Here is an 11,923-nt window from a genome sequence, read left to right as displayed (position 1 = left end):
GGATGCTCCTTGTGAATGTTCTGGGCAGGGGAAAAAAGGGGAAGGGGTGAGCTGGTGACACTTAGGGACCTTGGAGTCTGGCTGGAGACTCCCTCAGACCCAGAAGTCCAGGCCTTTTGTTCCCTTCTTCCCCGAGACCCTGGAATCTTGGCCTCCAGTGTCCTTTTTTCTCAGACTAGGAGTAAGGGACCTCAGCCCTCTCCCTCCCTCAGACCCAAGAGTCCAGACCCCCAGACATCCAGTCCCCAGTTCATGGCTCACCTCTGGCGGGTTTCTCTGTCCCCAGCCAGGGGTCTCAGCCCCATTTCATACCATGCACCCCCTCCCCTGGGGGCCGGGGCAGGGGGGGAATTTTCCGAGACGTCAGAGCTGGGGGTCGCAGCTGGGTCGAGTTGCAGGGACAGAGGCGGGGCCAAGCGTCGTCCCCCCCCCCCCCCCCCCCCCCCCAGGGATGGCCGTCCGCCACCTCCTGACAGCTCCGGCTATCCTGTTGCGGGGATGGCTTGGACTTGGATAGGAGCTTGGGGAACAGCGGGCTGCGCGAGACCCGGGGTGCCGAGGGGAGTTTACGGGGTGATGGGGGTGGGGCGGGGGGCTTGCTGGACAGGTTCTCCGTCTTGGGTCTTGATCCTGCGACATGGGGGGGGGGGGAAAGGGGGGAGGGTCTGGGGTCAGTTGGGTTGCGCCAGGCTTATCTACAACAGGAAGGGGGATTTCCGGCCAGACCCCAGGTCGGCCTACGTCACAATCTGCAGGGGGACTGCGTGGGGGGTGGGGAGGAAGGATATGGTTGGGGGAAGCTGACCCAGAATCCCCAACTGGGCAGAGTTCTCCCCTTCGAGGGCTTTGAGGACGACATTCTGGGGCTGCTCTTGAGGAGTGTCAATCATGGTAACAGCATCAACGATACAAATAATGACGACAGTACTTCTAATAGCTAACATTTATTGAGGGCTCATTGCCTGCCACCAACTGTGTCACTGGGTTTTCACTTAATCCTTTTATGAGGTAGGTACTAGTCTTCATTTTATGAAAGGGGAAATTGAAACAGACTTCCTTCCACTTCTCTTCATGTCCAGAATCCATGCCTTTCCATGCTATAATAGTTTGAGACAAATGGGGAAAATTTGAGTATGAACTGAATATAAGATATAGAATTATTCATTTTCTTAGATGTGATCATGGTATTATAACATGAAAGATGTCTCTATAAGGAAATGGACACATATTTAGGGGCGAAGTGTTATGATGTCTGTAACTTACTTCAAATGATTCGGCATCCCCCCCCCCCCGCCCCCCACGTATACATATACATATACATCTAAACATGCAATAGTTGGGACATACTTATACTAAAAAATTATTTGTTTATTTGAGCTTCAAATTTAACTAGGTGTCCTGTATTTTTATTTCCTAAATCTGGTAACCCTAAACCCAGGTAGCTTGGCTTCAGAGCCTGTGGTTGTACCCATTATGCTGTATTAGTAAGTGTTTACCATTAAAAATAACCTCCTTAATAATGGGCATTTTTCAATACTCACCCTGCTTGACCATTAACCATTTACCATTCTGAGGGTAGGAGGATGGAGGTGTGAGCACTACTCTTCTGTTGGTGTTACATGAGGAAACTGGGCTTGAAAGGGGAGAGCCACTTCCCAGGGCACATGGTGGGTGGGTGGTGTTGGGATTGGCTTCAGCTTTGGGTGAGCAAAGAGCTCCCAGGCCACTGCTCCACCATCTATCTAACCCAAGGACCTGAAGGGTACCCTAACCTAGTGTTCCCCACCATGCCCCAGGCCTCCTCCCCCTGAAGCTGGTCTCTCTCCTGTGTGTCAGTCTCCGTGACTCCCTACTCTAGGTTGGTGTCCCTGGCTCTGGGTCTCTGTTGCACCAGGCTTGATCCAGTGAGGCCTTGTCACCCAGTCTCTCCTGCTGAATCTCAGTCCCTTCCCTTCTCTCTCCTTACTTCCTTATCTCTCAAGTCTCCATCTCTCTCTCTCTCTGCGTTTTCTCCCCATCTTCCCTCCCATTGTACTGCCTTGACCTGCCATTCTCGCCTCTCCATCTGTCTCTCTCATCTCTGCTTGCCACATCCTCTCCATCTCTGTCCATCTGTCTCCCAACCCCACCGAGCTTTCTTTCCCTTTCCTCAGGAAGACTTAAACACACACATTTAAAACTTCATTTTTGGAATCATTCCCTCTTCCCATCTCCTCCCTTGTTGCCCTCCCTGACTGAAGTGAGCAGAAGGGGGTCAGGAGCAGGGAGGGCTAGTGATGTGGGGATAGGGTCTGAGGGTCCTGGGGCTGGGTTGTCTGGCCCAGGTGACAGGGGGCTGAAGGACACTTCCTGTGAGGGAGGGAGACCCTCACCCTTCTAACCAGACTGGAAAATGTGACGTCAGAGAGGGAGCAGTAAGGGAGGAAGGCGGGAACAGAGGAAATTTGACACCTCTCCTGGGTAATCAGCTTCCTGAGAGGCCTTGGCATTGTTTCCTTCCTCCTCTGAGTGCCCCTTCTCAACCCAGGGTTCTGCTGGCTTTGGCCCTGGGAGACCCTCATCCCCTCCCCATGCTTGAATCATGGAGTATCCCTCTTCTGCCTGGTCCCTGCCCTAGCCCCTTTCAGACCTCCAGTCCACAGCACGGCAGTGTCAGGGCTGTTTGTAAAGTGCAAATCTGATGCCAGTCCCCGCGTGAACTTGGTTTCAACTACTTAGGGCTTGCTGCTGCCTTCAAGGCAAAGTCTAAGCTCTTAGCCTAGTGTTCAAGATTCTGCTTGGACACTTCAGACAGGCAGAGTCAAGCTTGGGGCTGGGAAAAGAGAGACCTGCAGATGCAGAGAATAGAAACTCAGAGAGATACAGACACTTAGAGACAAGAAACAGAGGGGCACTCACAGAGACATTCAGGGAAATAGACACAGAGAAACACTCGAGGACGCCCACACAGATGTACGGCAAGAGAAGTTGGCTGGGGTTTGGCAGAGTGAAGAAACTGGAAAACAGTCTGAGATCCAGAGGATGAGAACTGCAGAAACTGGGAGAGAATGACACGAAGAGCATGAGACAGACGCAGAAGTGGCGAGTTCCTTCAGGAAGCCCTTCCTGACTGCCAGGTCAGCACCCTGGGCTCCACTATCCCAGTCCCGACCACTCTGGGCTCTCACTGTGTGGCAGTGGGCCTATCTTCTGCCACTGGACCATGTGCTCTGAGGGAACAGGGCCTGAGACTGCTTCAGTCACCATGTCCCCAGCACTGGCTAGGCCTTCGGTGAGGCTGCTGAATGGATGAAAGCCTGGAAGGCTGTGGGCTCCAGAAGGCCTGGCCCAGAAGACCCCCTACCTTGGTGCTGAGAACACAAGCTGGAGTGAGAAGACAACGGGTCTGAGTCGCAGCTTGGCTTTGGCCTTGCTAAAAGCCTCTGCTTCCTCCTTTGTGGAATGGGCTGTACTCAGCACACACTTAGGAGGTTTCAGGAAGATGTGACGGGCACTGAAAATGCCCATTTACATGTTTGGCTAGGTAAACTTATAAAGCTCCCCACTATTTCCAGGTCTGGGGATGTCAAGCCCTGCTCCCCAAAGAGTGCTTCTAAGCCCAGCCAGGGATGGAAATAACGTAAATTTATTGAAACTGGTTTTGGGGAGGGTGGATGGGTGGATAGTTGGGGATCTTCCAAAGAGAACTGGGGGAAGAGCCAGCGCCCGGCCAGGTGGGAGCGGGTGCCTGGCCACAGACCCTATCTTAGGCCCAGTTTCTTCTTCTCCTTCTGCTTCTTGCGCACCACATCCAGGTTCCGGTCCTTCCACATACTCTTGCGCAGCTTGATGGGGCGCGAGCCCACATACTTCCCTGTGGGAATGGAGGGTTCAAGGTCAGGCTTGGGGTCAGGCTTAGGCCAGATGCTGGTCACACCCACTGTCCCTAAGAGAGGCTTCACCTACCATTCATCTCACGCATGGCGCGCACATAGTCACTGGGGTCCTTAAAGCTGACGAAGCCATAGCCCTTGGTCTTGCCTGTGCGCTTGTCTCGGATCACCTTAGCCTTAAGGAAGGATGGGAAGCGGCTGAAGGCGCGTGCCAAGATGTCATCGTTCACTTCATTGCCCAAATCCCCACAGAAGATCCGGAAATCATCTGGGGTTGGGAGAGAGGAGGTCAGAAGATGCAGATGCCTGGCCCCATGTCTGCCTTATTTAGATAGCCCCACCTTCTCTGAAGGCATCCCCCAAACCCTCCTCCCTCTATCCCCAGCGGTCTCTGCCTGGGGCCCTCTCAGTAACAACAGCCAACACCTATATGCTATTTACCCTGTGCTAGACTCTGCTAAGCACTCGTGAGGTTTTAACACATCCGGCACTCCCAACACCCTTTAACACAGAGGCACAGAGAGGTCATGTCACCGGCCCAATGTTACTCAACTAGGAAGTGGCAGAGCTGGAAAAAGAACTCTGGTACCTGACTCCAGAGTCCTCGCCTTTACCTCCCCACCCCAGAGCCATGTTCTCCATTCCCATGAATTAAGGCTCCAACTTTGTCCTAGCCAGGCTTCTCCTCTGAGCCCCTAGCATCCCTTGGTCCCCATGGATATCCCCTGGGCCCCTCACACCCATTTGCTTTAGAGAAAGCCCATTCTAATTCCCCCTTGAGTCTCTGAAACGTGAACACACTGTCAGATCCTTCTCCAAGGCTGACCTCAGCTTCCATTCCTGGGCATACCCTCTGGGCTGGACCTGAGCCAGACTGAATGTACTCAAGCCCAAAGAATCCCTTCTGCCACAAGGCACATACTATTATTATCCCCTTGTTGGAGTGAGGAAAGGATAGAAAGGCTAAGTGACTTGCTCAAGATCACAGAACTAGGGGCTACAGCCCGCACCAACCATACCTAGGCTGACATTGCCATGCCCTGGCCTGGAGCAGGTAGACAGTCCCAAAACAAGAGGCAGAAGTCAAGGACTCAGATGGGAGGTAGGGCTGTTTTCTCAGCTAGCACTGTGGTTGCCCCACAGCTTCTGTGGTGATTAAGGACACTCTCTAAGAACAAGTTAGGCCACTCTAAAGAGGAAATTATGTGGCAAACTCAGAGGGAGGGGCCTTCTTCAAAACAACTGGGCTGGACACTTCAAAACACTGTTACATATAAGACAAAATGGTAGGAGGGAAACCATTCTCCTTAAGAGATAATCTAGAGACCTAAAACAGCATGCCTCCTGATCCATGGGAAAAGATGGCTACAACAGAATTTAGGAACAACTGGGGAAATTTAAATATAAAGGGAATATGAGATACCATAGAATTATCATTCATTTGCTTAGGAATGTTAATGGTATTATGACACAAAACAGAATGCCGCTTTTTTTTTTTTTAATTAAAAAAAATTTTTTTTTTTTAATTAACGTTTTATTTATTTTTGAGACAGAGAGAGACAGCATGAACGGGGGAGGGTCAGAGAGAGAGGGAGACACAGAATCCGAAACAGGCTCCAGGCTCTGAGCTGTCAGCATGGAGCTCGATGCGGGGCTCAAACTCACAGACTGTGAGATCATGACCTGAGCCAAAGTCGGACGCTCAACCGACTGAGCCACCCAGGCGCCCCCAGAATGCCACTTTTCTTAGGAGAAGAATACTGAGGTATTTAAGAGTGAAGTGAGAACTTCATTTATAACTTGCTTCAAATGATTGAGCAAAATCCAAGAAACACACATACACATAGAAGGATAAAGTGAATACAGCAAAATGTTAATTGCTGAATCTAGATGGTGGTTATATTTGGCTGTTCACTGTTAAATTCAGTGTTTAAAATTCTTCATCAGAAGGGGTGCCTGGGTGGCTCAGTTGGTTAAGCATCCGTCTCTTTGGCTCAGGTCATGATCTCACAGCCCCATGTCGGGCTCTGTCTGGGCTGATAGCATAGAGGCTGCTTGGGATTCTCTCTCTCTCTCTCTCTCTCTCTCTCTCTCTCTGCCCCTCCTCTGTTTGCACATGCTCCCACATGTTCTCTTTCTCTCTCAAAATAAATAAACTTAAAATTGTTTTTTTCATAAGTTGGGAGAAAAAAGAGCGTTCTTTTATCTTTAGCAACTCAGGCAGAGGTCAGAAGGTTCTAGGTGCCAATAACCTCTACCAAATTCTGTCCAGTGGCTTAGATGAGGGACTGCCCTTCAGAGCCAATGTTTAGCCCTCCATGAGGTAGGCAAATAGCATGTGCCTGCCTTACAGAGAGGTGGCAGTTGTGGACCTACCCAGCTTACCCTCCCTGAGTCTGCCCCAAGGAGACCTTGGTGTGTCCTGCACCTGGTGCCTGGCCCTGCACCTGGGCCCACTTACCTGCGTCCCACTCCAGCAGGCTGGGGTCCTCCCAGCTGCTCCCAGCTGCTGTGCGAATGCAGCGTTTCAATTTCTCTGGCTTCCCTTTCTTCTTGTCCTCACCCAAGGGCTCTGGGACCTGCAGAGGAAAGGGGATGGGGTGCAAAGGGCTTGGTGTTGGGAGTCTCCTGGACCGATATGTCCCCTTCAGACTCTCCCACTTTCTTTCACCCCTTGCCCTCCTACTTCCATAATTAAACAACTAGATGTGCTTCTGGATGTGAGGTACATGTGTCTGCCTCCTTCTCTCCCATGTCCTCCCAGCCCTTCCAATTTCCTGGTTCCCTCCTACCTTCATCGATAGAGGACTACATGTCTTTCTGGGTATAAAAGGCATGGGTTCCTGCCTGCTCTCCCAGCCCTTTCTACTTGCTGCCCACCCCTGACTGCTATGCTCCCTGAAAGCTTACCTCAAGAGCCATGAGGCCAGGGGGTGGCTCAGGCCGTGGGGGCCGGGGTCGAGGACGCAGGGACAGGAGCTCAGGAATGCGCAGTGGGGGCAGTAGGCCTCGTACAACCTCCAGTGGGAGGGGCAGTGGCTCAGGCTCCGGCAAAGGCATGGCCAGGGCCAATGGCAGGCTGGGCCCAATGACTGCAGGGCCGGTGGGGGCACCTCCTGCCCCAACAGCCACTGCTGCGCCAGCCTCCTCCAGCCCAGCTGCCGCTGCCACCACTGCCTCTTCCTTCTCTTTAAGGCCCAACCCCAGGCCTAGGCCCAGCTCTCGGGGTGTTGCTGGCTCTTCCTGTGGGCAAGGGCAGACAATGAGGGATGCCATTTCACAGGCTCAGACCTAACTCCCATCCTATACAACAAAGCAAGGGCCTGAGGCCAGAAAGCAGACAAGAGACCTAAACAGAGAAAGGAGTCTCTAGTCAGAGACAGACACAGGGACAAAGACATCAGGACAGAAAAACAGAGAAGGACAATCAAGAGAAAAATAGAGACAGAATAGAATAAAAACAGAGACAGAACCCATTGCATGTGTTTCTCTCTCTATTTTCCTCACAAAAAGAAAGAAAAACAGACTCAGTCACCAAAAGAAATAGGGAAAGACAGAGACTGAGACAGAGTCAGAGAGTAAGAAGGCAGATTTAGACACAGCCCACCAGGCCAGGATTGAGCATCTCCCCACCCTTCACACCTTTGACCATTAGCTCCCTGTCCATACTTACCAGAGGAGGCCTCAGAGCAGCCATGGAGCCCAGGGGGGGCCCTGGGGCCCGAGCCATCGGTGGCAGCATCATAGGTGGTCCAGGGGGCCCAGGCAGAGGGGGCCCCACAAGGGCTTGGTGAGGGGGCCGCAGGGCCATAGGGCGGGGACCACCTGCTGCAGAAGAAAGAGCAGAATCTGTCAGGGTGTTAGTGGGGGAGTTGGAGGGCTGAGGGGGGAAGTTATGTGGCAGGGATGATGACCCTGGCCCCCTCACCTGCTCTCTGTAGCACGTGGGGGACGAAGGCCGGACGCAGGATAGGGGCCCTCTGGGGGGCCACAGCTGTGGGAGAGAGAGATGGGGGTGTGTGTCATGGGGGACCGGGGCACTTGAGGTGAGGTGTGTGTGTGTAGGTACTCTCAGAATCCAAGAAATCCTGGAGAAGAGTCTGGGGAACCTTCTGGGAGATCAAGAGTCTTTCGATTTGTTCATTCAGCAAAAATTTACCACGGAACATCTCCTCTGGGCCGTCCCTGTTCTGGACAATAATAAGGACACACCAAAAGACCAAAAACTCTCAGGGATCTTCTGGTCCAGAGTAGGAGGGTGACACCCAGTGTGTCTCACCAGAGGGTGACAGCCCAGAGTGATCAGGGCCGGGATGGGGTAAAGCCCAGGCAGAGTGATCGGAACTAGAAGGGGGAAACCTGGGGAGTGGTGGGAGCCCGGAGGAGCCCTCTGACTTAGCCAGGGCAACTAGAAGCTTCCTGTGAGCTGAGACCCAAAGGATAATAAAGACCCAATTGCCTTTGGTCAGGCAAAGCGTGACTGTAAAGACTACTGGCAAGAAGAACATTTACAAACAAATTTTTTTCCCTTTTCAGTTTAGTATAAATTATAATAGCAGAAGTTGCAGTTTGGAGGGCATCATAAGAGAATGGTCAAGAGGACAGTAGGCATCCAAGAATAGTCTCATTGGCTGGACCATGAATGTCCTCCTGAGGGCACCAGGGAGCCATAGCAGGACTGGAAGCTGGCCAGGGTGACTAAATCAGATGTGCATTTTGATCAAAACCATACCAAAGAGTAAGAGATGTTAAGATTTCTCAAACGTCAGACAAAAAAGTTTAACAGGATTTAAGTAACACAAGTTTGATCCAATACAGATCGTACCAGAACTTTACAGAACGTATATTTTTTTCTTACGTATAAGGAAGTAGTGTCACAAAAATTGACTGTAAAGGTCACCTCAACAAATGTAAGAATGACCCGTGGAGAGAATAGGGTTTAGTTGATTTTGGTTAACTTGCTTCTGATTTGGGCAATAGGCTTTGGAAGATTACAGTTGGGTGGCAGTGAGCAGGAGAGAGAAGGGAGGTCAACAAGAATACTGCGGGCATATCCTAGCAATGTTTAGGGCTCCTGGGGAGTATGTGAGAGTCTCTCCATAAGGGGCCAGATGATGTAGGGTCTTGACTGCTAGGTGAGGAGCTTGGTGCTTGTTTGATGGTTTATTTATCCCATCAACAGATAGTACGTAATGCTTACAATGTGGCAGACATCAAGACTTTCGTCCCTCATGAAGCTTGTATTTTAGAGGAAACAAAAGAGGATAGCCATAATGGGTAAACTGTATAGCTTGTTACGGGGTGCCTGGGTGGCTCAGTCGGTTAAGCATCTGACTTCAGCTCAGGTCATGATATCATGGTTCATGAGTTTGAGCCCTGCATCGAGCTCTGTGCTGACAGCTCAGAGCCTGGAGCCTGCTTTGGATCCTGTGTCTCCCTCTCTCTCTGCCCCTCTTCTGCTTGCGCTCTCTCTCAAAAATAAATAAACATTAAAAAAAAAAAAAAAAACCGTACAGCTTGTTATAAAGTATTAAGTGCTATGGAGAAACACAACAAAGAATAAGGATTAGGAGTGACAGTAAGGAAGGTGGTTTGCAATGGTCAAGTCAAGCTCTGCTAAGGCCAAACTGATGAAGTACATGATCAGGTTTGTGCTTTAGGAAGATGGTAATGTCAGGGTGGGGATGAAATTAAGCAGGCGAGTTAGCGCAATGATGTAGGCAAGATGCTAGAGTAGTCAAAACAAGAGTGCTTCATTAAACGTGGGGTTCCCGGCCTGAGACCTACCTGCTCGACGCAGGAACATAGCTTCTCGGGCCTCTGGACTATCCAGGTGACTCCGATCACCAGGGCCAAAGCCAACTGTTGGGATGGGAAGAGACAAGGATGGTGGGAGGAGAATCCCAGGCATCCCATTTTATCACCTTGCCTGATCCCCTGGCTCCCTCTCCTCCACCACTCCTTACTTACCTGGACCTACAAAAGGAGGGCCACCCACCATGGGAGGAACCACCGTGGCTGCAGCAGCTGCCCGGGCCTCCAGAGTCTGTTGAACCTGTTGGGGAAGAAATTGGGGTGAGGGGCCTGACTCAGTGCCACCAAGCTGCCCTGGCTGGCTTACCCTGGGAGACCAAGGGTTTCATTCTTTGCATTCTATGTAGGGCTGGCTATCTGTCAACATTAAGTCTAAGCTAAACTGTCACTTTTCAGGGAGGCTTTTGGGATCACACTAGCGAAAACTGTCCTTAGCCCCTCCCAGGAGCAACTCATCTTGTTATCCTGTTTCATCTTCCTCAACGCATCTCACACTATCCGAAATTATGTCCAGCCTGTCTTTCTCATCTCCCATGCTACCACCCTGGTCCAAGCTATCATTATCTCTTGCCTAGATTATTATGGTAGCCTCTTCAGTCTCCTCGACTCTGCCCTAGCCCCCTTACAGTCTGTTCTCCAAACACAGCCATGATTAATTTCTAAGTTGGACCCTATTACTCCTCTGCTCAAAATCCTTCCACAGCCTCCCACATCAGAGTAAAAACCAAAGTCTTTAAGGTGGCCCACAAGGCCCTACCAGGTCTTATCTCTATCACCTCTCTGTCCTCATCTCTTCCCACTCTCCCCGTTGCTCGCTGTACTCTAGCCACACTTTTCTCTGCTCTTCTTTGAACATGTCAAGGATGCACCTGTGTCACAGCCCTTGCACTGGCAGTTCTCTCCGCTGGGAACGCTCTTCCACCAGATATCTCCATGGTTCCCCGTATCATGTCCTTTATATCTTTGCTTAACTGTCACCTCCTCAGAAAGGCCTTCCCTGACCATGCTGATAAACCTCTGCTTTTCTTACTCTTTGACCTGCCACTCCCCAGTACAATGTAAGCTACAAAAAGATAGTGATTTTTTTTGGTCTATATTGTTCTCTGCTATGTGCTTAATGCCTAGAACAGTGCCTGGTGCATAGAAGGCACCCCATAATTATTTATTGACAGAATGAACCAGTTTCATTTATTTGTCTTCTTTTTAGTAGTCTCCCTCTCCACTAGTTATATACAACTTGCTATTGAGCATGTGAATGTGACTAATGAGACTGAGGAACTACTGAACTTCAATGTAAACTTAAATAGATACAGAACATTTTCATCATTGCAGACAACTTTCTGGACAACAGGCTTTAGAATATAAGCTCCCAAAGGGCAGAGATATTGTTTGCTTTAGTTGTTACTATGTTCTCAATGCCTGGCACAAACATTGTGTTCAAGCACTGTGCTCAGCTCAGTCGTACCTGCTGATAAGTGTTGGTTGCGATAATTGGGCGGATCACAGGAGCTGCTGGGACCTGCATCGCTTCTACCGTGGGGACCGTGGGCACCGCAGGCACAGCAGTCGGGATGCCGGTTACTGGAGCCCCCAGAACTTCCTGCTCAAACCTGAGGAGGCAAGACCAACAACACAGCTCAGGACCTTCCATTAATTCTGAAACGTTGGGTACACCGCGATAGAGCCTTCACCCCTGCCAATCTCTTCTTACTCCCGCCCGCACAATCCCGAAGGTCCCATTTTCCCCATGATAGAGCCATATCGGGATAAATGCGGCCTGGAGGCTCCAAGGCTCGGTGGCTCTGACTCTGAGGGCTTTTATCGCGCCTTGCCAAGGGCCTTACAGGGCCATCTCCGCCTCCATCTCCTTCAGGCGTTCCTCTCCGCTCTTGCCCGGCATGCCGGCGCCAGGGCCCGGGACCACAGGTCCTCCTGCACCCGGGAGTCCCGGGGCTGGCCCCGCCCCGGCCATCGCTGCTGCCGTCGCTGTCGCCGCTACTACCGCCTCGGCTCAGCGGCCTCCACCAGTTCCGCTGTCTACTCTCCGGTCTTGTCGGGTTGGGCGCCCTCGAATGACGTATCAGCGAAAGCGACGGGCGCTGGTGCATGACATCATACGCCAACGGGGTCTCGCCTTCGGAGCAAGGCCAATGAGAATCTGGCCACACCTGGAGGGCCCACCCCTAGAAGGAATATAGACCAATCAGAGTGCGGGAAAAACAAACCAATGAAGAGCC

At 51.3% G+C, this 11,923-nt stretch overlaps 1 protein-coding gene across 4 annotated transcripts; it reads right to left on the bottom strand.

Moving 5' to 3' along the window:
- Window positions 1-3,609: 3,609 nt before the first annotated feature.
- Window positions 3,610-11,754, bottom strand: RBM42 (RNA binding motif protein 42). 4 transcript variants are annotated; one of them, XM_030298064.1, is made up of 10 exons: window positions 11,531-11,754; window positions 11,152-11,296; window positions 9,843-9,927; window positions 9,660-9,734; window positions 7,801-7,866; window positions 7,546-7,721; window positions 6,783-7,115; window positions 6,334-6,451; window positions 3,946-4,140; window positions 3,610-3,853 (listed from the first exon to the last, which is right to left on the bottom strand). In XM_030298064.1, exons 1-10 carry the CDS (start codon window positions 11,656-11,658, stop codon window positions 3,741-3,743), a joined length of 1,434 nt encoding a protein of 477 aa, XP_030153924.1. In that variant the 5' UTR covers window positions 11,659-11,754; the 3' UTR covers window positions 3,610-3,740. The 4 variants fall into 4 exon arrangements, with proteins under 4 accessions (XP_030153924.1, XP_030153925.1, XP_030153926.1 ...); XM_030298065.1 differs by having other exon boundaries at window positions 7,546-7,700; XM_030298066.1 differs by lacking the exon at window positions 7,801-7,866.
- Between the last annotated feature and the right edge of the window lie 169 nt (window positions 11,755-11,923).

Source organism: Lynx canadensis, chromosome E2, assembly GCF_007474595.2.
Source record: "Lynx canadensis isolate LIC74 chromosome E2, mLynCan4.pri.v2, whole genome shotgun sequence".
Taxonomy (NCBI): Eukaryota; Metazoa; Chordata; class Mammalia; order Carnivora; family Felidae; genus Lynx; species Lynx canadensis.
Note: the sequence above shows the minus strand (reverse complement) of the source record. Positions and strands in the feature narration are given on the sequence as shown.